The 27238-nt window shown below is 37.0% G+C and overlaps 1 protein-coding gene across 1 annotated transcript in view; it reads left to right on the top strand.

Annotated features, from left to right (window-relative positions):
• Window positions 1-27238, top strand: part of LOC106832433 (phospholipid-transporting ATPase IB-like) — a 123085-nt gene that overhangs the window by 25358 nt on the left and 70489 nt on the right. The window contains 5 exon segments of the mRNA XM_070520414.1: window positions 2529-2667; window positions 3445-3493; window positions 13260-13278; window positions 15494-15666; window positions 24808-24988. Of these exon segments, the coding sequence (XP_070376515.1) occupies window positions 2529-2667; window positions 3445-3493; window positions 13260-13278; window positions 15494-15666; window positions 24808-24988 (561 nt within the window).

Here is a 27238-nt window from a genome sequence, read left to right as displayed (position 1 = left end):
CTTTAGTGTTGTGTGACTGTCCTCTCTTAGGATATGAATGTCCTTTCCATTGTATCTCAGAGGGGAGAGTCTAAGGGAAGCATTCACTCTGCCATGATGCTTATGTCACTCCCACAAGGCATTATTTTTGTACTGTCACTTCCATTACACAATCTATATATCTATCCTTATGGTAGTATCACACTATCTTGATTACAGTTGCTTTGTTGTAAGTTTTGAAATCAGGAAGTGTGAGACTTCCACTTGGTTATTTTGTGTCAAGATTGTATTGAATATTTTGTGTCCCTTGCAATTCCACATGAATTTTAGAATCAGTTTGTCCATTTCCAAAAATGGAACAGCTGGGATTCTGATAGGGATCGTATTGAATCTATAGATCAATTTGGGGAATATTGCTGTCTTAAATATATTGTCTTCCAATCCATAACATGGAATGTTTATAATTTATTTAGATCTTCTTTAATTTCTTTGAACAATATTTATTTGTTTTCAAATTATGTTTTGCACTTCTTCTGTTAAATTTTTTCCTAAGTATTTTGTTATTTTTGATGCTATTATAAATGGGATTTTTTTCTTAATTTCATTTTTTTGGATTGTTCCTTTCAAGTATATAGAAATACAATTGACTTTTGTATATTGATAATATATCCTGCAACCTTGCTGAACTCATTTATTATTTCTAATAATTTTTTAGAGGATTCTTTAGGGTTTTTTATATACAAGATCATGTCATCTGTGAATAGAGATAGTTTTACTTTTTAGTTTTCATTTTGGATCTCTTTATTTCTTTTTCTTTCCTAATTACCTTGGCTGGAACCCCCAGGTCAATGTTGAATGGTACTGGTGAGGGTGGACATTCTTATCTTATTCATGATCTTAAAAGGAAAGCATCTAGTCCTTTTCCATTAAGTTGGATGTTAACTGTAGATCTTCATAGATATCCTTTACCAGGCTGAGAACAACCCTTTTATTCCTAGTTAGCTGAGCATTTTTAAAATGAAAAGATTTAAAACATTCTTTTAAAAATCCATGTTTCATACCTAGAAACATAAATCATGTTTCTGATACTTGTGAGAAATCTTACATTGTAATACAAAGTTTTAATATAGAAATATCTTGAAAATATTATAGTAGAAATGGCACAAAAATAATATAATGAAAATAGAAAGATGTCTTGTAGGATCAATGTGACTTGAATATTTAACATTTTAAAAAATTCAGTTTGGGCCTGGCCCAGTGGTATAGTGGTGTAGTTCAGTGCACTCCATTTCAGTGGCCTGGGGTCTGTAGGTCTGGATCCTGGGCATGGACCTCCACCGCCTACAAGCCACGCTGTATGTGGCAACCCACATACAAAATAAAGGAAGATGAGCACCAGATGTTAGCTCAAGGCCACTCTTCCTCACCAAAATAATTTAAAAATAGAAATAAAATAATTCAATTTGTCAAAAAGAAGACTAAAATACTTTATGGCTATTTTAAAGCTTTAATTTACAGTTTGCATGTGATACTGTTTCAATGGTGTTAATTCTAATTATCAGCACAGAATCAGCTCATGTTAATTCTACTTTGACAAGTAATAGCAATGTAAAATACTCTTGAACCTTTAGATTATGCTGGCTTCTGGGAAACAATATCCCAGATTATCAGAGATCATCTGGCTTTATGTTTTACATAAACCTCTTTATCTACCATCAAGCTTCCATTTAAAACCCTCCAGTGATAGGGAAATAATTCACAATAGGAACAAAAACTATAAAATAAACTGTCTGGTGGTAAGAACTTTATGGAGAAAATTATGAAATTTTTCTTAAGGACTGAAGTAAGGACCTACATAAATGGATGGGTCTATACAATAATAGAAAAACTCAGTATAATAAGTGTGATAGTTCTCCTCAAAGTAATCTGTAAATTTAGTGCAATGCAGGAATGCATAAAATTCCCAAAAGGATTTTCACAGAACTTGACAAGTTTGTTTTAAAATTCAAACAGAAGTAGGAGGAGGCAAAGGATTATCATGATAATTTTTGAAGAAAGATAATAAAGAAAGTGGGCTTACCTCTCTAGACATCAAGACTTATCTTAAGGTTATAATAATCAAAATAAAAGATAATATTAACTATTTATAATATGCCAGACATTATTCTAATCGCTTTACAAATGTCAACTCTCACAATAATTCTATGAGTAATTATATTTTCCCCTCTTCTCCAGTTATAGAAAAGGAGGCACAGAAGCTTGAGTAATTTACTCTTGATTACACATCTAGTAACTTTTAGAGTTAGGGCACGGATCCAAGAGCCAATGATCTTAACCATCATGCTACACTGCCTCATGTAGTGAAACAGGGAAAACAAATAGACCAATGGAAGAGACTAGAAAAAATTATGTGTGTGTGTGCACAGTTATGGGATTTCACATAATAAATTATTAGACTGCATATCTTCAAAATATAGTTCATTTATTTGTTAAAATTTTTTAAAATCTTTGATCAGTAATAAAAAAATATCTCTTTCAAAAACATCTAGGAATTTCTGCTACTTGGAGCCACAGCCATTGAAGATTGCCTTCAAGCACGTGTTCCAGAAACGATAACCAACTTACTGAAAGCAGACATTAAAATATGGGTCCTGACAGGAGATAAACAAGAAACTGCAATTAACATAAGTAACAGATCTAAAGAGAGTTTTAAAAATCTGGTTGTACATGTTTTCTAAATATGTCCTAGTATCAAGAATGTATGGTTGAACTTCCTTCAAGTAATTGTTTTATGTATCTTTGGAAAAGTGGAGTGCAATGGAGTCTTGCCATCATATGGCAGAGAATTTGAACAAAATGGCAAAGCAAACTCTTCTTTCTCCTTCACATTCCTGAACTATGGAATGCAGAATGCTCACATGAATAATATGTAGTTTCTTGTTCCTTTTTTTTTGAAACCTGAAGTTATGGCATTTTTTCTCTGTGATGTGTATACATAGCTTTGTATCATCTATGTTTATTCATAAAATGTTTGATCATTGGTGAGAATATTCAGTTGGTTTTTCTTTTTCTAACCGAGCTCCAATGTCACTTCTTGCTTTTATAGTTGTTTGGGTTTTTGTTTGTTTGTTTGTTTACTTCAGTTTGTTTGTATCTTAGAGTTGAAATGTACAGAAAAGGAGTTGAAAAATCAACTGTTACCTGTGAAATATGCAAATTTTGATGGTGAGAAGGAGTTTAAATTGCTATTTTTTCTGTGCTCATCATGGTTAGGTTAACACAAATGATAAAAACAACTCTGTGTATACCAGACGCCCTTTAAATGTTGTCCTTACTAATTTGTTTACTCCGTATTTGTTCATTTAATGAATATTGAACACTTTCTATGTGCCAGGAAATTCTAGGAGCTGGGAATTAAAGTTGACTAAAAAAGTCTCTGCCCTCGTGGAACTTATATCCAAGTAGGAAAAGATAGAAAATTAATGAGCAAATCAATGTGTACTGTGATATTATTGTAATAAGTGCTAAGAATAAAAACAAAGCAAGACATAGCAAGAGGTAGAGGGAGTAATTAGATAGAAAAGCTATTAAGGAGGTGACATTTAATGTAGTGACCCAAAAGGAAAGAGTGAGCAATTTTGGGAAGATCTCTGAGATGAGCATTCCAGGCAGAGAGTGTGGTGAGCACAATGGCTCAGGTGTGGGCATGTGCTTATCATATTTGAGGACCAATAGAAAGGCCAGGATGGTTGGAGTACAGGGAGCAAAGCAGAGAAAATAGGAGATGAGAGCTTGTTAGGCTACAGTAAGAAATGTGTAGGGGATGGGGCCAGCCCTGTGGCCGAGTGGTTAAGTTCACCCGCTCCGCTGTGGCAGCCCAGGGTTTCACTGGTTTGGATCCTGGGCGTGGACATAGCACCACTCCTTGGACCACATTGGGGTGGCATCCCACGTGCCACAACTAGAAGGACCCACAACTAAAATGTGCAGCTGTGTACTGGGGGGATTTGGGGAGGGAGAGCAAAAAGAAAAAAGGGAACAGATTGGCAGCAGTTGTTAGTTCAGGTGCCAGTCTTTAAAAAAAAAAAAAAGAAAGAAATGTGTAGGGTTTTGAGCAGAAGAGTGAAATGATCTAATGATCTAATTTATCTTTTAAAATATCTGTTGGCTGTTGTGTGGGAACTAGACTAAATGGAGGCCAAGAGATCAGCTAGGAAGCCTTTGTAGAAGTCTAGATCAGAGACGACAGTGACTTGTGCTAGGGTGTAATGGGGCATGTGAGAGAGGGGCTGAAATTGGCATACATTTGATGGGTTGATCTGTCAGCCCTCGTTGATGTGGGTGCAGCAGGTGTAGACCACGCTTTCAAAGAATTTTGCCATGAAGGAGAGCAGAGAAATAGGGGGTAGCCGATAGATAAAGTTGATGAAGGGTTGGTTATTTTTGAAGGAGCTACTTGACCTGTAAACATCAGTTTTCTCATCTGTAAAGTGAGTATAATAATAGTTTTCACCTCATAAGTCCTTAAGAAAAATTTCATAATTTTCTCCATAAAGTTCTTACCACCAGATGGTTTATTTGATAGTTTTTGTTCTTATTGTGAATTATTTCCCTATCACTGGAGGGTTTTAAATGGAAGCTTGATGGTAGATAAAGAGGTTTATGAGATAATACCCGACAAGAGCTTAGCTTGGTGCCCAGCACTTAGCAAGAGCCTCCATGAAAGTTAGATATTAACATAATTATTAAGGACTCACGTAAGGAGAGCATGATGTGGTCACTCATTTATCTATCTGACCAATATTTGAGAACACACCATGCATTTGCTTTCTCTTTTCCAGCTCTCCTATATTTCTGCTTTAAGGTCACTTGCCATGTTTCTTGATAACCATGAACCCAATGACCACAGTAACTGAGTATATATCCTGTGAAAAGGCTAGGCTGACACAGCACCATAAAAGAGGATGATTGCATAGACAACAAAACTGTATTATAAACATCATACTTGCTAAGAGAATAGATCCTAATTGTTCCCCCCACTAGAAGAAATGGGAATTGTGTGATGTGGCAGAGGTGTTAGCTAAGTCTGCAGTGGCAACTATATTGCAATACAAGTTTATAAAATCAATATGTTGTACCCCTTAGACTTACACAATGTTATACGTCAATTCTATCTCAAAAAAAAAAAAAAAGACGCTGATTGCTCTCACCAACTTCCTAACTTACACCCAATCATCCTTGCCAGACCCACTGCCTGAGGACTATTTGTTTTATCTGAGCCTTCGACTGTCTCGTCAACTCAACCTAGGTAAGACACAGCAGTTGTTGCTAGTAGGGGAATTTTTATTCTTATCGAATAAGGCATTTTTGTTACCAGATGTCTACAATTGACTTAAAGGACTCTGCTCAGAATAACTGGATTTTTAGATAACTGCTATGTTGAATTGCACCCAATTAAAAAATTGTGTGGTAGCCGTAGTGTGCCTGAAAGAAGAAAGGAAAAAACTCCTCAATTTCTTAGAGCAGGGCTTGCAAATATCTGGGAGAACCAGGCAGGACAAGAGTGAAGGAATGCACACACCCGAGGGGCAGGAAAGGGTTAATGCACACATGTCGGGGAGGAGGTCCACGGTGGGAGTACTGGCCCCCTGAAGGGGCAGCCAGCACATCCCTGCCTTGTGGAACTGTGTCCACTGTTGGCACAGGGTTTTAGTTTTTAAAAGATAATTGGGAATTCTGTCTTTTGATATGAAATATTCTGATTTATAAATGTTGGGTTAAATGTATAAAATATTGTAAGGTCAAAGCAAAACAAGTCTGTTGGCTCCAGACCTGCAGCCCCCAGCTCCCGTTTGAGTCGTGGTCGTAGGTGGAATACTACTGTCTCCCATTGGAGGCTCTCACGGAGGGGAAGAGCAGCTGAAAGACAGTGAACTTCGCCTGGTGTAAACTGAAGATGATGCTGACACAGTTTGTTTTCTTAGAGGTTGTCTTAGCTCTCGCTTTTTTCCAGAAAAGTAATAGCCTTTTGTTAGAGAACTCTCGTGTTACTTTTTACTGTATGATTTTCCTGAGACTCATTTTTAAAGAATTTTAAATAGATTTTATTTTTTCCTGATGCTTTTCCCCTTTCTTAAATGTAGATCTCAGTTTCTGATATATATTATTCTTCTTCTCCATGAAAAACTTAAAAAAATATTTCTTACAGGGCAGGTCTGCTGGTGGTGAATTCCCTCCGTTTTTGTTTGTCTGACAAAGCCTTTGTGTCTTTCATATTTGAAGGATAATTTCACTGGGTGTAGAATTCTAGGTTGGTGTTTCTTGTTCTTTCAACACTGAGTCTTTAACTTCACTCTGTTCTTGACTGTGTGGGTTCTGATGAGAAGTTGGCCACGTCTTATCTTTATTCCTCTACAGGTAAGGTGTTTTTTCCCCTCAGGCTTCTTTCAAGATTTCCTCTTTGTGTTTAGTTTTGTGCCATTTGAATATGATTTGCTTCGGTATAGCTTTTTTGGCATTGATCCTGCTTTGTGTTTTCTGAGCTTGCTGGATCTATGGTTTTGTGACTGCCATTAATTTTGGAAGATTCTCAGTCATTAGTACTTGAACTTTTCCTTCTTCTCTGTTCTCTTTTTCTTCTCCTCCTGATATTCCAATCAGTCATATGTTAGACATTTTAAATTGTCCCACAGTTCTTGAATATGCTGTTCTGGTTTTTTTCCATTTTTTTCTCTTTGTATTTCAGTTTGGGAAGTTTTTGTAGACATATCTTCAATGTCATTGATTGTTACTCCTATCTTTATTATTTATTTCCTTCTACCAGGTTTGTGTTTACTTTGCTCTTCTTGTTCTAGCTTTTGAAGTCTATGTATTAACCCCATGTCTTTTGTTTTCTTTATTCTGATGCTTTGCTATCCGGGGCTTTGCTGACCCTGGGGGTCCTGCCCCTCCCAGGGTTGGCTAATTCCTGGAGCTATCAAACAATCACCCAGTGAGTGAGCCTTTCTTATGCAAACCAACCAATCCAGAGCTCACAGCCCTACCACCTCCTTTATGGATCTCACACTCTGGGCCACTCTCCACCTGCCCTCATCACCCTCGGGCCAGGCACCAGACGACTAGGGTCAGCCCTATGCCCTAGGGCCCACTGAAATTAGTCAAACTAGCCAAATCCTACACCTGCTCGCCCTCTCTCACCTGTTCCTTTCTGAGAAAACCACAACAAAGGTTCTCGCCCACGGTTTCCTCCTGCTTCCTCTGCCTTCCGACAGGAACCAGAGCTTCCCCACGTGGCCCCTCATGGAGTGGTTTGCTCTCTGATCCTGAGATCTGTGAGTATAACAAACTGTCTTTTCAATAGCGCTTGTCTCCTAAGGTGTTGGCCTAACTATATCTCAGATTTTCTATTAATACACTGTATTTTAAAACAGTGTATTAGTTTTCCATTGTTGCATAACAGACTACCACAAATTTCACAGCTTAAAGCAATGTAAATTTTTTATCTTACAGTTTCCTTGGAGTAGGAGTTTGGCATGTTTTAGCTGAGTCCTCTGCTCAGTGTCTTACAGGGACAATCAGGATGTTGGCTAGCTGCATCCTTATCTGGAGGCTCATCCTGGGAAGGACCCACTTTTAAGCTTCCTCAGGTGGTTGGCAGAATTTGCTTCCTTGTGGCTGTCTGACCGAGGTCCCATTTTCTTGTTGTTTCTTGTTGACTAGAGGTCGCTCTCAGGACCTGGCCTTGCGGCCCCCTCTGCAGCATGGAGGTTTGCTTCTTCAAGGCCAGCAAAAGAATGTCTGCTGCAGCTTCAAATTTCTCTGCCTTCTTGTCTCTCACTGTAAAACCTCTTTTACAAGAGCCCACCTGATTAGGTCAGGTTCTCACACTCACAGGGAATGGATTATATGGGGCTTGCACATTGGTGGGTGGGAACCTTAAAACCCTGCCTACCACAAGGTGGAAGCTTGGGCCATTATTTTTCAACATTTCCTTTCTTCTAATTTAAGCACTAAAACTATAATTTTTTCTCTAAGCATCACTTTAGTTACATTCCATAAATATTGTGTTATATTTTCATTATCATCTTTTCAAAATATCTTCCAATTTCCACTGATTTCTTCTTTGACCTATGACTTATTTAGAAGTGTATTGATTAATTTACATATATTTGGCATTTTTCTAGATGTGCTATTGTTATTTTTTCTAATTTAATTTTATTCTGGACAAAGGATGTATACTCTAGTTGGTTTTAATCTTTTTAAATTCATTAAGGCTTGTTTGTGATCCAGTCTGTGGTCTGCCTTGGTGAACATACTGTGTACAAATATCAGTGATGTCAAGCTGGTTGAGAGTACTGTCCTAATAAACTTTCCTTACTGATTGCTTTCCTAGCTGCTCTATCAGTTTCTGAAAGAAGCATTAAAACCTCTTGCTGAGATTTTGAATTTCGTATTTCCCCCTTTAATTCTGCCAATTTTTCCTTCGTGTATTTTGAGGCTCTGCTGTTAGGTACATACAATTAGAATCGTTATGCCTTCCTGAAAACTTGACTTTTTAATGTCTGTGAAAGGTCCCTCTTTGTTTTCAGTAGTACTTTCTGTCTTTACGTCTACTTTGTCTGATATGAATAGAGCCACTCCAGCCTTCTTATGCTTCTGTTTGCATGGTCTATCTCTCCTCATTCATTTACTTTGATCTCATCTGTTTTGTGTTTAAAATGTGTCCCTTGTATGAAAGTACATAGTTTGGTCTTGCTTTTTTCGATATCAATTCTGAAAACTACTGTTTAATTTGTAACGGTTAATCCATTAACAGTTAATGCAATTATTGATACCATTTGATGTAGGTCTAACATGTTATTATTTGTTTTCTGTTGTCCTGTCTGTGTTTGTTTCTCTGTTCTTCCCTTCTTGCCTTTTTTTCTTGAGGGGGGAGGGGTTATTTGAATATTTTTTAGAATTCCATTTTATGCATTTAGCCAAATGTTTTGCATTATTATTCTAGTGACTGCTTAGCAATTAGAATGTACACCCTTAACTTTTCATATTCATAGTAGAGTTAATATGGTAACACTGCATAAAATGTAGAAACCTTATAACCCCATAGGTTCATTTCTCATCCCTTATTGACCTTTATGTTGTGGTTTTCATATACATTCATTTATATGTATTCATCTTAATACATTATAATCTTCACAAGCTGATAGTATAATTTTTGCTTTAAAAAGTCATATGTGTTTCAGAGAAATTAAGATAAAAATAATCTTTTATATTTTGCTCATAGATTTACTATTCCTGACACTCTTCATTTATTCCTGAAGACCCACGTTTCCCTCTAGCATTGTCTCCCTTCAGGTGAAGAATCATCTCTGGCATTTCTTGTAGATTTAAGCTGATGATAGTGTATTGCTTTGGTTTTTCTTCATCTACAAATGTCTTTATTTACCTTCACTTGAAGAGTATTTTCACTGAGTATAGAATTCCGATTTGAATTCTTTTCCTGTCAGCTGTTTAAATTTATTGTTCAACTGTTGTCTGGCCTCCATAGTTTCTGAGAAGTCTGCAGTCATTTGAATGGTTATTTCCTGTATATGTCTTTTTCTCTGACACCCTTCAAGATTTTTCTCTTTCTCACTGATTTTTAGCAATTTGATTTTGATATGAACATGCATTTTTTTAAAAAAATTTTATTCTGCTCAGGCTTTGCCAAGCTTATTAAATTTGTAAATTTATTCCTGTCACTAAATTTTCAGTCATTATTTCAAATAATTTTTCTAGAACTTGAATTATCTATATGTTTGAACTTGGTGGTTTTCCCGTAGACCCTTGTGTCTCTATTTTTTCCTTTTTTTATCTCTTTCATGCTCACATTGGATGATTTTCATTGGTCTATCTCAAGTTCACTGACTCTCCTGTCATTTCTATTCTTTAGTAAGCTCTCTATTGACTTTTTTATTTGTTACTGTATTTTTCAGTCCTAAAATGTCCTTTTCTGTTTCTCTGCTGAGATTTTGAATCTTTTTATTCTCTATGCATATAATTATAATAGCTTCTTTAAGAACTTTGATAATTCTGGCATCTGGATCATCTGTGATTAGTATCTGTTTATTGTCTTTCGATACTGGATCTCATCTGTTCCTGGTTCTTCTTACGTTGAGTAATTTAGGATTAAACCCTGGACATTGTGAATGTTTATTGTGGTGACTCTGGATTCAGTTACATTGCCCAGTACAGTTCTTTAAGTCTTAGATGCAGTACACTGACAGTTTATTCTACAGAGGATTGTTTCAGGGTTCAACCAAAGGTTTTAGCTAAGTTTCAACATAGCATTTGCGGTTCCACTTTCCTGTCTTTTTCCTTTCCAAGGTTCTCCCTTCACTTCCTGGTATCCCTGGTTGCCTGGGATCTTTCCACTGGTTCTTTTGGCCAGAAAGATGGCAGACTTTCTATTTGGAGGTTTAGCTACCTCCACGTTACTACCATTGCTATAACTACAGCCATCCTAAAGGCAAACCTGAAAAAGCAGACAGATCTCATTCATTGCTGGTTACTTGTTTCACATTTTGACTTCCCTATAAAACCTGCCCACCTTTATTCAGAGCCTGTACCAGGATTAAGAACTCTCTCTTAATCAATTTTGATAATTTTATCTAAGCTTTCCTATTCGTTGGTATAAAAGTATACATAATTACTTAAAATTTGAAATAATTCTTCTCCATATATGTATTAAATCCCTCCTTTTCATCATTTCTTTATTTTAGTTTTTTCTCATAGTAAGATACTTTTGAATATTATTGTGATGAATAGAATTTTCTTGAGGTAAAGAGAAGTGAAAATAATCATTTCTTTTATTGATTTTTCAAGGTTACAACTGTGGATTTTCATGTTATATTTTAATATTATTTTTATGTTGTTTTCTGCTTTTTATGTAATTTTCTATTGCTAAATTTATATTTTTAATCTAAGTGTTTTTTCCTAGCTTCTTGATTTTTAGGCAGCAAATAATCACTTTTTGTTATGACTAAGTTTTCCTCTCAGTGAACACTTTTATTACATCTATAGCAGTCTTGGTTCTTACCTGGAAGCAATGAAAATAATTCTGGCTAATTGAAGGAGACTAATCATTTGTTAGGGAACCTTAGACAGCTCACATAATTCCGGGAGACTAAGAGAAACAGGTTTGAAACCATGTGTCGGGAGCACTTGGCAAAAGCACACTGTGGAACTGGTCTAATGAAGACACGGTCAGTTTGTACAGACCCTTCAATCAGCACCAACAGTCTAACAAAGGCTGGGTACTGAATGCTCTCTCTTGAATTATTGTCACTTCTGGAAATTGGATGTAGTTGCTTCTTTAACCTCATCAGAAATAAGATTTGGTTAGGTGTCCCAGTTATCAAACGTCATCAGCTTTTGATTGAGAATCTGGAATGGGTGCTGTTCACAAAAGAAGATATTTGAATACCCAATAAATATAAGAAAAGATGGTGAGCATGATTACTCATTAGGGAATTGCAAGTGAAAATGAAATTGAGACACACCATGACATACTCATCAGAATAACATCTATTAGAAAGACCCATATTATCAAGTGTTGGCAAGGATGTAGAGTGACTGGAATTCTAATACATTGCTTGTGAGAATATAAAATGGTGCAGCCACTTTGGAAAACATTTTGGTAGTTTCTACCAAAGCAAAACGTAAGCCTGCCCTATGGTTCAGCAATTCCACTACTAGGTATATATCTAGGAAAAAGTAATGCATGTGTGTATCAAAAGATTTGTACAAGAATGTTCATAGTAGTTTTATTCATAATTTCCCCAAACTGTAAACAACTCAAATGTCTATCAACAGGAAAAACAACTGGTACATTCATACAATGGAATACTACACAGCAATTAAAAGGAACTATTATTGATAAATACAACAGCATAGATGAATCTCTCAAATGTTATTTTGAGTGAAGAAAGCCAAACACAAGAGTTTACACTGATTATTCAATTTATGTGAGTTCAAGAACAGGCAAGATGAATCAATAGAGACAAAAATCAGAAGAGTGATTGCCTCTGGGGGCATGCAGTTTGACTCACTGCAAATGGGCATGAGGGATCCTTCTAAAGTCCTTTAAATATTCTGCATTGATCTGGGTGATGGTAACATAAGTGTATATATCTTTACAGATTCTTTGAGCTGTACATTTGAGATTTGTGCATTTTTTCATCTGTCCGTTATATCTCAATAAAGTATTCAGGATAAGATATTTGCAAGAAAAAAACTCATTATGTTTAAGGAGTAATTAATTCAAGTCTTAACTCTTCATAGCATATAATTGTGGCAGTACCTTTTCTATCATTTTTCTTTATTTCTCAGTTTAGTTTTTATATATTTGGGGAGTTGCATGTAGCCTTTGTATTATTAATAAGGCTCCTAAGAGTATAATGTTGAACAGAATCTTCTTATACGTTTGTGGGGTTTTTTTGAGGAAGATTAGCCCTGAGCCAACATCTGCTGCCAATCCTCCTCTTTTTGCTGAGGAAAATTGGCTCTGAGCTAACATCTGTGCCCAGCTTCCTCTATTTTTTATATGTAGGATATCTGCCACAGTGTGGCTTGGTGAGTGGTGTGTAGGTCCATGCCCAGGATCTGAACAGGCGAACCCCAGGTTGCTGAAGGGGAGCACAAACTTAACCACTACACCACCAGGCTGGCCCCAGGGTCTTCTTATATGTTTCATCAAGAATTTCTATTGTTAAATATTAGATGAAGTTTGAATTATAATTTTTATTTCTCCAAATTATATACACCAAAGGCAACTGACACGTTTTCAAATTTGTGTTTACAAAGTTTGTTAATATTTTGGTCTCAGTTGCATAAGTAATTAGAATTAGTTGCATGAATTAGAATTTTCCAGAAGCTAGTCTTGTCAGTGCAGCCGACTTTGGGAGGCTCTATTTCACTTAAATGTTGTGGTTTACATGGTGATCCGGATACTTTGTCTCTCTTGGCTTTTCTCTTACATCTTAAGTTCCTGTAAACTTTAAAGTTACGTCATTTTGAAAACTAATTATTCCTAAATAATCATTATTTAGTTACTGATATACTTGTTTTGCATAATTTAAGCAGTAATGCAAGTTTCCCATATAATGTGTTGCAGGTTACCAAAGTGATTTTACATAATTAATTTTAGCAAGTCACTCAGGTAGTCAGAGTCTAGTATGAACCGTATCAAAGGAATTATCTTGACTTCTGTTCGCATTGGCAGCAGAAACCATGGTAAAGAGAAATGAAAAAAATTTAGAAGTTGGAGAAAAAATTAGACATTAAAAGTGTAATAGCTTTAGCTGCAAGCATTTAGCTTTTCTAAGCAATTATAAAATTGAAAAAATATGTTAATTAGAAAAGCACCAAGTCTGGGGTTCAGAAATCAAATGAAATGTGAGGTGACTTGTTGAAGTAGAGGAGAACTTCAATTTTGTCTGATTATTTTTGGGAGAACAGAGCATTTACAGTCATTTGCGTGTTGATGGAATATTCAGCCAACTATACGGAAAATGTAGAAGTGGAAATGTTTAGTATGCTACACATATTATATTACACAGAATAATTCCTACACAGTGTGAAATCAAGTTTCAAGTTTTTGAATTCCATCTCTTATTAGAACTTTAGGGTTTATATAAAGGCCTCATAATTCAAAGACTATTAAATGACCTTTTCTTTCAGGAAACATAGTCATTGCATTTGAGTAATGAGTCATGAAGACCTTTCGAGAAAAATAGGGGTGAGGATTGTTTCATTAAAGATTTTGGTGCTTGATACCCATTGTGCTTTAAGGTTTTTCCCCAAGCGACACATTTTGTTAAAATTTCATTTATTAATATGTTTAGGGAAATTAGAGATCATAAAAAATCTTTCTCTACTTTTTATAGGTAATTGAATATAACTGAAAATTATAGTTAAGTAAAATAATTAAATAAGCTTTTAAATATGATTTAGTACTTTACGGCATTCACTTTAGATAGTCATAGAAATCAAACAGAGATGCAACAATCAAGAAATATTTTGGTACACTTCTTAGTCCACTAATCTTTCAACAGATGATGGTAATTGATATTTTTGGTTTTTTAAAATGTCACTTGTATTTTCATCAAATTTCTTTAGCATTAATCTATATGACTTAAACTTTTATTACATATCTTACTTGAAATACTCCACTACCTGAATTTTCCACTTTGCCACTGGCATGGGGAGTTGTTTCTCTAAAATTTTGAGCTTTCAACAGTTTATGTGAATTTTGAAGGAAAGAAAGGATGGGGTGAGAAAAATGAGCTACGAGAGGCTAAATAAGCTCAGCTTAAAAATAAGCTTACGATGACTCCCACACCTTCAATTCAGTAACGGGTCTCTGCAGCATACTTCTCTCTTAGAAACCTGATAACTCATTTTGGTAGAAGTTCACTCCATTATTCTCTTTTCATCTTTTACATTTTTTCCAAAAATTCTCTGAACTTCCAGTTCTGCTGTTAGCACCCTTCCCTATTTTACTACTGATTTGAAGTCACTATTATTTATGTACCTTAAAAAAAAAAACAGCTTTATTGAGCTATAATTCACATAGCAAAACATTCATCTGTTTATTGTACAATTCAATGTATTTTAATATCTTCACAGATACATGCAACTGTCACCACAGTCAACTTTAAAACATTTTCATCACCTCTAAAGGAAACTCCATACCCTTTAGTTATCATCTCTCCCACCCTTCTTCCCCCACCTAAACCACCACTAATCTACTTTCAGTGCCTATGAATTTGCTTATTCTTGACTTCCATATGAATAGAATCATATAACATACAGGCTTTTGTGACTGGCTTCATTCACTTACCATAACGTTTTCAAGGTTCATCCATGTTGTAGCATGCTTTAACACTTCGTATCATTTTTATAGCTAAAGAACATTCTATTGTATGGATATACCATATTTGATTTATCCATTTATCAGATTGTTTCCATTTTTAGGCAATTGTGAATAACGCTGTTATAAACATTCATGTACAAGTTTTTGTGTAGACATATGTTTTCATTTCTCTTGGGTATATATACCTATGAGTGGAATTGCTGAGTCATCTGGTAGCTCTATGTTTAATTGTTTGAGGAAAAGCCAGACTGTTTTCCTAATTGGCTGCACCATTTTACATTGCCACCAGCAGTGTATGAGAGTTTTGGGTTTCTCTACATCCTCACCAAGACTTGTTATGATCTGACTTTTTGATTCTAGTCATGCTAGTAGATGTGAAGTGGTATCTCATTGTGGTTTTGATTGGCATTTCCCTGATGACTAATGATGTCAAGCATCTTTCACACTATTTGTTTACTTTTTAATTTCATTTCAGTGAAATTTTTGAAGGGAAAAATGAGGTCAAGATATGTCTCAGTCTACCAGCTTGACTCAGAAGGTCTTTTCATTTATATTTAACATGAGAAAAGTTAAGTGATTCCTGCCCCCTCTCTGTTTTAGGCAACACAGGAAACGATTAATCAGAACTGTCAAGATCCTGGAGCCTTGTTAGGTAAAGAAAATGACCTGGCGCTAATCATTGATGGTGAGACATTGAGATATGCCCTCCATTTTGAAGTTGAGAGGAGCTTCCTCAGTTTGGCCCTCTCATGTAGAGCAGTATTGTGTTGTAGGTAAGAATATATTCACTGTTCTTTTTTTTACTCTGATATATTTAATACTGTTTATGTAAAGAAAATATAGGCATGGAAATATAAGTTTTTGCAAAGGCAAAGTCTTTAGAGGGAAAATATGTGCTCAAACTGAAATGACAGTTATTAATTTAATTTTAATTGTCAGGTTTAAGATGTACTAGAAGGTAGTTCATAACTTTTTAATGCTAAATTTTTTATCGATGTAATGACCGAGGATGGAAGTCTTCAGTGGGAACAAAGGTCCTCAGTTTATTTACAGTGAGGAGCAAGTCAGAAAAAACCCACTGACACCTAGAGGAAAATGAAGTTATGAGTATTAGGGCAAGTCAAAACGTTGGTTTTAAAAAGGCAAATCTTCTACAACAAAGATGGCTGGAACCGAGAAAATAATGAAACTACGTACAGGACAGTTGTTCCTTCTTCCTCAGTAAAAATATTAATGGACCAATTATTAAAACATGTCAATTTAAAAAGCAAATTTGCCTGCTATTTTACCCTCAAAATGTGTTTGTTCATGAATAGCCAAAAGAATCGCAATTCAGGAATGTGAACCATAGGCAAATCCAGAGAACGAAGGAGGGGAGCTGGCTTTTATAGGAAAAAGAAGGGAACAGGGAGGGGCTGTTCTAAACAAAAGTGCGTTGGGGGAAAATAACAGTTCAGGGCACCAGCAGCCTCTCATTGGCGGAGCTGGGGCTTTTCTCATGTCTGGGCTGTTGCCAAGTAGGGAGAAAACCCTTTAGCAGTGAAGAGGTTGTACTTCCTGTCAGAGGTGCAAGCATATGTCTCTTCCTGTTTGGAGTAATTGATGATGTGTGATAGGGTGTCAGAGCTTCCCCCCCAGGCCTTCTTAATTCCAATTTAGGTGAGGTTTCTTTTATTCATTTTACATTTTCCCCTCTTGATCAAGATCTTTCTCTGAAAGCATCGCTGGTCAGCAGTCAGGTTCTCTGCATGTACTGGTTTGACCGTCAGTGCCAGGAGCGACCTTTCCTGGCTGTTGTGTTCCACATTGGAGAGAAGGTGCATAGTGGTTGGAAACCATTTAGGTCGCATTTGAGTAGCAAGGAAGGTTAGTGGGGAGAACTCTCAGGCATTTTCCATCTATATTTCTCCAAAATCCAAGGCATTGGAGATCATCTTGAAGTGCTGAGCCAGCATAACCTTATTGGGTATCATTTTTATAAGAAGTTCAATGGGCAATAGGTACAGAACTTTACAACAAGTTTACTGAATAAGATTAAGAGCAATATGAGTATCCCAGTTCTAAACCAAGAGCCCAGACCTGAAGGTAACCGGCTGAATTAATCAAAAGACAGTGGATCGTTACGTGAAATTTGTTGTAGTCGATGTGCTTGCTCTCTAGTCTCTACTTCCCCAGAAGCATTGGAGGTGTTCACCATTGCTCAGATACCTCTTTTCTCAGCAAGTAAACAAATAAATGGATATACAATTATCCAAAACTTCCTTGGCCAATGAGTTAAGTGACTGTTGCTGAGCTAAAATTGCTTAGGCTGTAGAGTTGTCCAACTCTGCTAGAGTCAGGGAGAGACTATTGATCATTTATTCATTGGCACTCACTCTGATCCATGAGAAGAAAGCTCTTCCCATGGAGGCAAACCCAGAGTCAAGTATGCCTCCTGGAAGTTCTCTTTTAGAGCGACTATGGAAGTTGAATGGGAGAGACCAATGAGAAGTCTCTGGTTATGCAGAGAGAACAGGACAGTGAATATGGCAAGGGCACACTGTTCTTTTATTCTCCAACTGTCAAGGCAATGAGTTGCCCAAGCATAAAAACCATTACTGAAACCTCCACAGATGAAGATGGAACCAGGGGATGGACATAAAGCTCCTTCATAAGTGATATTATCTATAGACTCATTCATTGGCATAAAGGAGTTAGCATAATATCACCAAAGCTCAGATACTATGTTATTACATACTGAGAAGCAACCTAAATACATGGACATGTTAAGAAATATACAACTGATTCAACTTACAGTAACAGTCCCAAATATTCAAAATATTTTTTTTGTCCTCCTAAGACTGGGCTAAATTAAAGCAAGGAATGAGTTTAGATGGGCTTAGCACCCTGACTTGCTAAAATGGGCCAGCAGAGCAATTTAGTAAACAACAGCATCTGGAATCCCATTGAAATTACTTATAGGGTGAACTATGGGGTCATCACTGTCTTGGAAAGACTGAGGTTTATGATGGCAACTCCAGAAATCAGAAAAGCTTTCCCCTTTTGCAAGGGATTGAGAAATGCAGATAAGAGCATTCTCCAGGAAAGAGAGGGAAAAAAATGAAGGAAGAAACAGCAGTGGGAAGAGAGCGTATAGGTCTGGTCCAGTCATCTTGGGAAAGCCGTCTGCCTCAGATGTCAGCTTCTTCTCTTCCTAATCCATTTGATTTGGATGTCACTAGCATTTGCACATCTAGATGTCAAGTGGAGGCTTCTTTAGCTGTGAGATGTGTACTAAAGGCTTGAGTCCCTGAAGTTTGGCTGCCATTAGGGTAGTGAGGAGGTCCTGGTATAGTCCCTTCCAAGGAGATTTCAAGGGCAGTAAAATTAGAAATGTTGGTTTGGAATATCATAGCTGGATATTTAAAAAAAAAATAGAAGAATTTAGGATCTTCTCCAGCTTTCAGGTATATAACAAACTTTAAAGACAATTAATAAAACTAGAATATAATATTTACAAAGATGCAAGCATAATTTTTCTTTCCACAATTACCCCCATTTTTATTAAAGATAATCATAAGAAAGTTAATTTGTTTGTAGTAAACTTAGCCTGATTATTTATATAAATGCAGCAAGAATAGTGATTGACCATACAAGCTCTTTTTAAGATTGCTTTCCTGGAACCTTGTAAGCAAGGTACCAGGCCTATTTTGAAGCAGTTTCTTAAAACTGTCTGGTCATATCTGAGTCTATGTACATCCTTCTAGTCAAAGCCTTGGTAATGTAGTTCAGGGCATCAGAATTGGTCACCTCAAAATGTGTTTCTTTGCCTTGATTATTTTTAAGGTCAAAAAAAATCTGAAGGAAACTTTAACCTTCTCCCTAACTGCCTAAACGAATTTAAGATAGAAGGCCTGTCTCAGGACAGGGCATCGCCATAGACAACTCTGAGTATTGGTAAACTGGGAGGGTCCTTACTAAGCCCATTTTTATCAAAAGATCTATTTTGGGGCAGTGGGGGCGGGGTCCTGTTGTCTATAGATGGCCTAGCAAACACTTGTTTAACAAACATTTACATTTAAATCTCCATGTAAATTACCTTCCTCCCTTTGAAGACCCAAACCGCTAAACCCAACATACTCCTTTGTCTTTGGCTAAAGATGGTATTTAAGGTGGCAGTTTTGGCCATTCTGGCAAGTTATTCAGCTTTCCTAGGTTTCTCTCATGTATGCATGTCATAAAGCTTTGTTTGATTTTCTCCTGTTATTGTGTCTCATGTCAATTTAATTCTTAGGCCAGCCAGAAGGACCTAGAGGGTAGAGGAATTGTCTTCCTCCCCTACAGCAGCCAATATTTCTAGTTTGTCTTGTTACAAGCAGAGCAGACCTTCACTGAGCCCATGCAAACACATATATTGTCATGAAAACAATACTTAAGAGTTTCCAAATTCTGGAGGGATCATGTAGAAAGAAAAAGATAAATGTTTCAGAGATACACTTTACCATATTGCTGTAAGTTTTAGATAGCTTAAAATAGAGGAGAAAAAGGGATCTTTTACATCTGGAAAACAAAACAACAAAGCAATCAGTCCTCCACTCGAGTTCCAGAAACTCCCACCCAATTCAGTGCTATAATCTTAAAATTATCAAAAACCTGTGTCCCAAAGTACTTGTTAAAGTATTTTCTATGAATCTCTTTGAAAATGAAACATATTTATAAAAGCATCAGAGTAAAACACTAATTGTCCCTGACTGACAAAAGACTTAAAAGGCCATGGGTAAATACAAGTACTTGGGTTTGACATTAAATAGCTAACCATCATCTTAAGTTCCTTTCTTACTGACAGATTTTATAACAGAGATAACATGATTTTAATAAACTCAGGTAGAATGAAAATTATATGTCTGTATTATATTCAGCATTGATAACTCTGAAGACATGCCTGTTTCAATTAAACCAAAAACCTTAAACTAGCTTTTATTTACTAAAGGTTAATCCTAGATCACATAAATTTGAAAAGCATTGGAGTTATTTTGCATTATATTTCTGAGTTTTAAAATATTTAATTTATAAGCACTTAATTTCAAGCCAATTAAACAGAGCTCTTTACAAACCAATTTTAGCAATACCATCCAGAGGTAGAGAAATATCACATCTCTATAACATACATCCATAGACACACAGACAGACATATACAGAGATCTCATAGCTTTTATTTTAAAACTTTAACTATGGCTCAAGTACAATAATATAAAACTCAAAAGAATTGTTGGATCCAAATTGTATTCCTGGAAGATGGACAAAATTAAAGTTATTTGTTCAGGTGGCCAAAGCTTTTTACTAAAGTTTTTTTTAGGAATCATAAATTAGTATATTTTATTTAATTATGATTATATATTAATAACAAGTATGAATCATTCATGTATGTATCATTATCATCATTGGTAAGTGTAAGGCCTGTCTATCTATCTATCCTAAATATTTTTATTTGCATGCTGTAAGTATCAGTTTAGAGCTGTTTTTGGAGTCATTTTGCCTATTATCAAAAGTCCAGGGTAATTGCTATTTAAATTTTCCCTCCTAGTTGTTTATTTGCACTAGTTAACTTAGAAATAGTCATTGGGAGTTCAGCATTTGAACCAAAAGAATTGCAATTCAGGACGTGCATGCTATGGCAAACCATAGGCAAACCTAGAGAACGAAGGAGGGAAACTTGCTTTTATAGAGAAAAAAAGCAGGAGTAGAGAGGGGCTGTTCTAAAGCAAAGACCATTGGGGGAAAGTATCAGTTTAGGGTAGTAACAGCTTCTCATTGACTGAGCTGTGGCTTTTCTCATTGGCTGGGCTGTTGCCAGGTGGGGAGAGAAATCTTTCGGTAGTAAAGTAGTTGTATCTCCTGTCAGAGATGCAAGCATATGTCTCTTCCTGTTTGGAGTAATTGATGATGTATGACAGGGAATGAGAGTTCACTCTACAGGCCTTCCTGACTTCCATTTAGCCGAGGTTTCTCTTAGTCATTTCACAAACATATTGATACATTGGACTTCGAAATATTATGAACATGCTCCTCAATCAATGAGGTCCATTATATGCTTTAAATGTCTCGCTTAGATGTCCTTCTGTGTTCACATTCTATCAGTTAGAACTGGTAGAAATGATGGAAAGCTGAATTAAAATCCAACATAGGCAAAAAGAGAATTTATTAGGTCACACAACTGAAAACTCTGCAGGTGGAGTTGACTTCAAGGGAAGCAAACAAATTCATCAATAATCAATTCACCAAAACTACTTGTTTCTTTGAGCCATTCAGATTTAAATAACTGGTTTTCATTTTGCATCATAACAATATTGTAAGGAATTCTCACTTTTTCTCTGCTCAAACTCCCTAGTCATGCTGGTGGAAACTGGAGGAAGCAATGAAAGGATATACTGAAGAAGCAGAGAGAAGAAGAAAATATAAGGACTAATTTTGCCACTAAGGGTGGATATTCCAGCAGTTGGCTTACAGTGAACTATTGGTGTTTTGTCCAAAATCTAGCTTCAATCACGGATTGACATAGGACTCAAGGGGGATCACCCTTTTGATTCATCTGGTTCAGGCTTTATCCCCAGGCTGGATCCCCTTCTGGCAGCAGGTTGGGGCTTGGCAGCCCCAAGTCTCACATTCTCATATGACTGTGTCCAGAGGAAAATTTGCATATGCTCTCTCCCAAAAACCTCAGCAAATGGGTCATCATGTCTCATGGGCTTTGAAAGTAGACACTTTCTTTCAGGAGCCTAAGATGAAACACAAAACAAAGAGATTATTTACATGCTGGTAGGTGGAAGAGCTGTCACACCCCTAGGTCCAAAGGGATCGGGGAGCGAGTGGTCACTGGAACCTGAAAGGAGAGAGCACAGCAGAGCGGCCTGCCTCTGAGGAGCAGTGAGCTGTGGTGGACAGACGCAACTAGCCAGAGAAGGCATTGCAGGGAGGAGCAGGGGAGTGACCCACCTGACCTCACTCTCCTCCTTTTCTAGCTTCTGCTGGGGTCATTCATCAACTGACACAACTAGAGCACCAACACTCAATTATCCAGGTTTATGTGATCCAAGGCCTTCACTTCTCCACTTACTCATTTCATCCCTTTAAGTGTCCCCATTAGATGAACAGTAAACATAAATGAATGCAAAGCCGAAGCCTATTAGCTGAGCTATACTCTGAACTGGTGAAAATAGTTGAGCATGGAACTGACTGAAACCATAACTGAAAAGGGGAGTTGTGGGGTAGGAGACCAGACTATGCCTTGAATGTTCTTCATGCCTTTAAAACTTTATGACTTGATTTTATTATTTTTCTGTACATTCTACTGAAATTTCACGAAGAACTTTTAGTCTATTTTCTTGAAAGATGTTTGTCTGTGGTTTTCTTTCTTTTAAAGGCTTTGCCTGGTTGTGGTATCAGGATAATTCCAGCCTGATAAACTGAGTTGGGAAGTGTTTCTTCGTCCTGTTTTCTAAGATACTTTCTGCAGTATTAGTATGATTTCTTCCTAAAATGTTTGACACACTTGACTGTTGACCGGGCCTGGACCTTTCCTTGTGAGAAGGTTTTGATAACTAATTCATTTTTATTTTTTAAAAGATCGGCACCTGAGCTAACAACTGTTGCCAATCTTCTTCTTTTTTTTCCTGCTTTATCTTCCCAAACCATCCCCCCCCCACCCCCCCGCCACATGGTTGTGTATCCTAGTTGCAGGTCCTTCTAGTTGTGGGATGTGGGACACTGCCTCAACGTGGCCTGATGAGCGGTGCCATGTCCGCACCCAGGATCCGAACCCTGGGCTGCCGCAGTGGAGCGCGAGAACTTAACCACTCGGCCACGGAGCCGACCCCATTCAGTTTCTTTACTAAATATTTTCGGCATCTCCTTCAGTTAGTTTTGGTAATTTGTGTCTTTCAAGGAATTTTTCCGTTTTATCTAGTTGTCAAATTGGTTGGCATAAAGCTTTTCAGAGTAGTCCTTTCTTTCTTTATTTTTTATTTCTGTGTGCTGTGTGGTGGTGGTCCTTCTTTCCTTCCTCATGTGGACAATTTCTATTTACTCTCTCTTTTTTTCCCTTGTTCAATTTTGCTGATCTTTTCAAAGGGCCAAGTCTGTGGTTTGTCTAGTTTCTATTTACATTCTGATATATAATATATTAATATATTATATGTGTATATAATATATAATCATAATACATAATAATATTATATTCTGATATATAATATAATATATTCTTATCTGTATTATTTCTTTCAGCTTACTTTTAATTTAATTTATTCTTCTTTTTCTGGCTCCTTAAGGTGTAGGCTTCTATCATTGATTTTAAGCCTTTCTTCTTTTCTACTGTAAGCATTTCAAGCTATAAATCTGTAAGCACTGATTTAACTACATGTTACAAATTTTGATACGTTGTGTTTTCATTGTGATTCAGTTCAAGGTACAGTATTTTCTCATTTCCCTTGTGACTTCCTTTTTCACTTATGGGCTATTTAAAAGTGTGTTGTTTAGGGGCTGGCCCAGTGGTGCAGCGGTTAAGTTTGCACATTCAGCTTCAGTGGCCCAGGGTTCACTGGTTCAGCTCCCAGGCATAGACCTACGCACCGCTTGTGAAGCCATGCTGTGGCAGGCATCCCACACATAAAATGGAGGAAGATGGGCACAGATGTTAGGTCAGGGCCATTCTTCCTCAACAACAACAAAAAAAGTGTGTTGTTTAATTCCCACACATTTGGCTATTTCCTATATTCTTTTCTCTAATTTCTAATTTAAATCTATTATTGGATGAAATACTTTTTATGGTTGACTTTTTTTCCTTTCAGTACTTTGAATTCGCCATTCTATCTCCTCAGGTTTTCGTAATCTCACCTGAAATTTGAAAAAGTTAAATTCAAATTCATTTTTAGAAGCTGTTTTGTGGGAAGGGGATAATAAGTGAGGTCATTTACTTACTAGAAAATAAAACCTTTGTGTGTCCCCTACCACTTTTGGGAGAGGTGTGTGTCCAACTTATTGAGTCAATGAATAAATGTGTGATGAATAAGAGATCAAAGTTTTGCTTCTCCTTTCTTAGAATATTTGTAAATATTTTATGGGCAGACAGGGTATACTAGCCTGACATTTTTTAGGAATATTAAATTAACTTTTGTAGCTTGTCTCAGAAAAAAAAGGATCAACGATGTATCCTAATCTACATTGGGCACAAAGCATGAGAAAGAAGCGAATATTTGTTATGTCACTTAGCTTTTGTTTGTTGTAGTTACTACAGCATTACCTCGATTCTCCTGACTGATACCTTCATGTTTTTATATCTCCTCGTATTTTTCGAGTTCTCTTGAGAGTAGTTTCATTTGCAAAGGCTGCTTTACATTCTATATTTTGGGCAAATGCCTTCATATGGTTTTAGAAATAGTGGACTTTCACTTCTTGCTCTCATGTAGGTAGATAATGTAAAATACTAGAGCAGGCCAGTATTTTGGGCAAATGCCTTCATATGGTTTTAGAAATAGTGGACTTTCACTTCTTGCTCTCATGTAGGTAGATAATGTAAAATACTAGAGCAGGCCAGTGTCAGGCAACAGGGAGGGGTGGGGAAAATGGCAAACTGAAGAATTTATCTCCGTGTAAACTGGGCAACTGATATTATGTATTTCTTTGGGGATGTTAAAGAAGCTGCTGTATTTTTTTTTTTTTTTTTTTTTGCTTCTTTTTCTTTTTTGGTGGGGGTGGGTAAGAACTTGTTTATATATGTACAAAGTTTAATTAATGAGTGGGGAAATTTACCAGTAACTACCATTTAAATGTGGCTATGTGTAGATTATTGTTGACTCCTTCATAAAAGCTTTTAGAACAGGGTGAATAAAATGAACCAAACCAAAATGCTATAAAGTGGTTGTTTCTGTCTTCTTTTTCAGGTTATCTCTTCAGAAGGCTGAAATAGTGGCCTTGGTTAAGAAGCATGTAAGGGCCATCACTCTTGCCATTGGGGACGGTGCCAACGATGTTGGGATGATCCGGATGGCCCACGTGGGTGTGGGAATCAGTGGAAACGAGGACATGCAGGCATCCAACAACTCAGATTATGCCATCGCACAGGTCAGCGATGTGGGCATGGAGAGTACTGAAGACCTTGGGTCCATCCCCGAGGTCTACCCTACTCCTTAAACTGCTTTCCAAATGAAACTACCAGCACATTTGGGGTTCTCTTTAGTTTTGTCGTTAGGCACTTTGCAGCAGAAAAGGTGTTTCTTGACTAGCTATTGAGCTGGTTAAATCGATGCTGCCAAGGATCTGTAGCTCTGCTAATATAATCTCTCAATCCCTAGTCAATCCAGTCTGTAATGTGTGTTTTGCTTTGTGATGTCTCTTGATGAAGAGTTCTTAAAGACTTATAATTTCCCCGTTTTCTCTCTTTTGTTTTTAAAGGAGGCACTGCCTCTTGGCAGGCATTTTTTAAAAAAATAGACTTTATATTTTAGAGCAGTTGTGGCTTCACAGCAAAATTAAGCAGGAAATATAGAAAGTTCCCATGTACACCCTGGCCACACACACACACACACAGCCTCCCCTACTATCAATGTCCCCAACCAGAGTGGTGCATTTGTTATAATTGATGAAGCTACAGTGACACATCATAATCTCCCAAAGTCCATAGTTCACATTGGGATTCACTCTTGGTGCTGAACATTCTATGGATTTGGACAAATACATAAGGATATGTATCCACCATTATAATATCATACAGAATAATTTCATTGCCTGAAAAAATGCTCTGTGCTCCGTCTGGTCATTCCTCCCTCCACACTAACCCTTTGCAGCCACTGATCTCTCTTATTGTCTCTCTAGTTTTGTCTTTTACAGAATGTCATTTGTTTGGAATCATCCAGTATATAGGCTTTTCAAACTAACCTCTCTCACTTAGTAATATACATTTACATTTCCTCCATGTCTTTTATGGCTTAATAGATCACTTCTTTCTAGTGCTGAATAACATTCCATTGTCTGGGTGTATCACAGTTTGTCTATCCACCTACTGAAGGACATCTTGGTTATTTCCAAGTTCTGGCAATTATGAATAAAGCTGCTATAAATATCCATGTGCAGGTTTTTGCATGGACATAAGTTTTCAATTCCTTTGAGTCAATACCAAAAAGTGCAATTGCTGGATCATATGGTAAGAGTATATTTAGTTTTGCAAGAAACAGCCAAACTCCCTTCCACAGCGGCTGTATCATTCATTGGAAGGCATTTAAGAAGAGTGTGTAGCCCTGCGATTTATAGCCCCTGCATGTTTATGTAATATCCTTTGCTGTTTAATAAGAATGCCCCCTCTTTCTACATTTTAATATTTTTACTTTTGAATAATATAATATTTTGATCAATAACTTGATATTGGCTTTTAATGGATATAATATTTTCATCACATTTGAGCAATTAACAATAACACTTTTCATTCTTGCTGAATTCAGGAGCATTATGTAATTCTTGAGCAGCTCTTAGGAATAACCTGGTACTCTGGGGAGGCCACGCCTGCTGGGGCTGTTCCTATGGTGGCTGTCTCTGAGAGGCTAGATGATTTAGTAATCTGTCCACAGGTAAGTGGACGCCTAAAACTAGAGTGGTCACAGCATGGATTCCTAGGGCTCTGTACCACAGATGAAAAGCATATTGCCCCAATGTTTGAATCAGATCAGTTTGGAGATTCTCCTCTTTACTCATGGATTAAGTGTCCTGGCTTTATAGATAGGAAAACTGGGGCTCCTATGTGCTAGGTGGTCCTGGCTGAGGAAGTGTCAGTAGACTATGATCAAGGCACCACTCTGTAAACAAGGAAACGGACACACCAAACTCACCTATTTCCTTTCCTTAATTGCTAAATGCCATTGGGATACATGCCTCTCATGGGCTCAGCGATGATGTGTGACATAAGCCTTGAACTATTACACACCATAGATGCACTGAGCGCCATGGCAGGTGTCGCGTGTCTTGGGGACCCACAGCAATCTCTGTTCACCATTTTCTCAAGTATGTCTAGGGAAGGCAATTCCAACCTTCTCTTTTTAAACCAAATCTTGAAAGCGTTTAGAATCCTCAGGTTGTTCTCATCAAAGTTAAAGTCTGAGAGAAACAGAGAGAGGTAGGCAGGGTTGTATGAGTCTGCCGTGGTCCCCACCGTGTTTGTCATCAGCAGCAGAACTAAACCTTCTCTGCTGCCTGTGTCTGAATTCTCTTTGACCTTTGTCCCAGCCCCTCTTACCGCAGCTGCATTTATGACTAGGCAGATGTTGTGCGATATCAGGCTTTCTTTCATTTTTTTCCTTCCACCCACCCCTAAGTTGCCATACC

This window comes from Equus asinus, chromosome 11 (genome assembly GCF_041296235.1).
Source record: "Equus asinus isolate D_3611 breed Donkey chromosome 11, EquAss-T2T_v2, whole genome shotgun sequence".
NCBI classification, from domain to species: Eukaryota; Metazoa; Chordata; class Mammalia; order Perissodactyla; family Equidae; genus Equus; species Equus asinus.
This window is presented reverse-complemented; position numbering and strand designations above follow the sequence as displayed.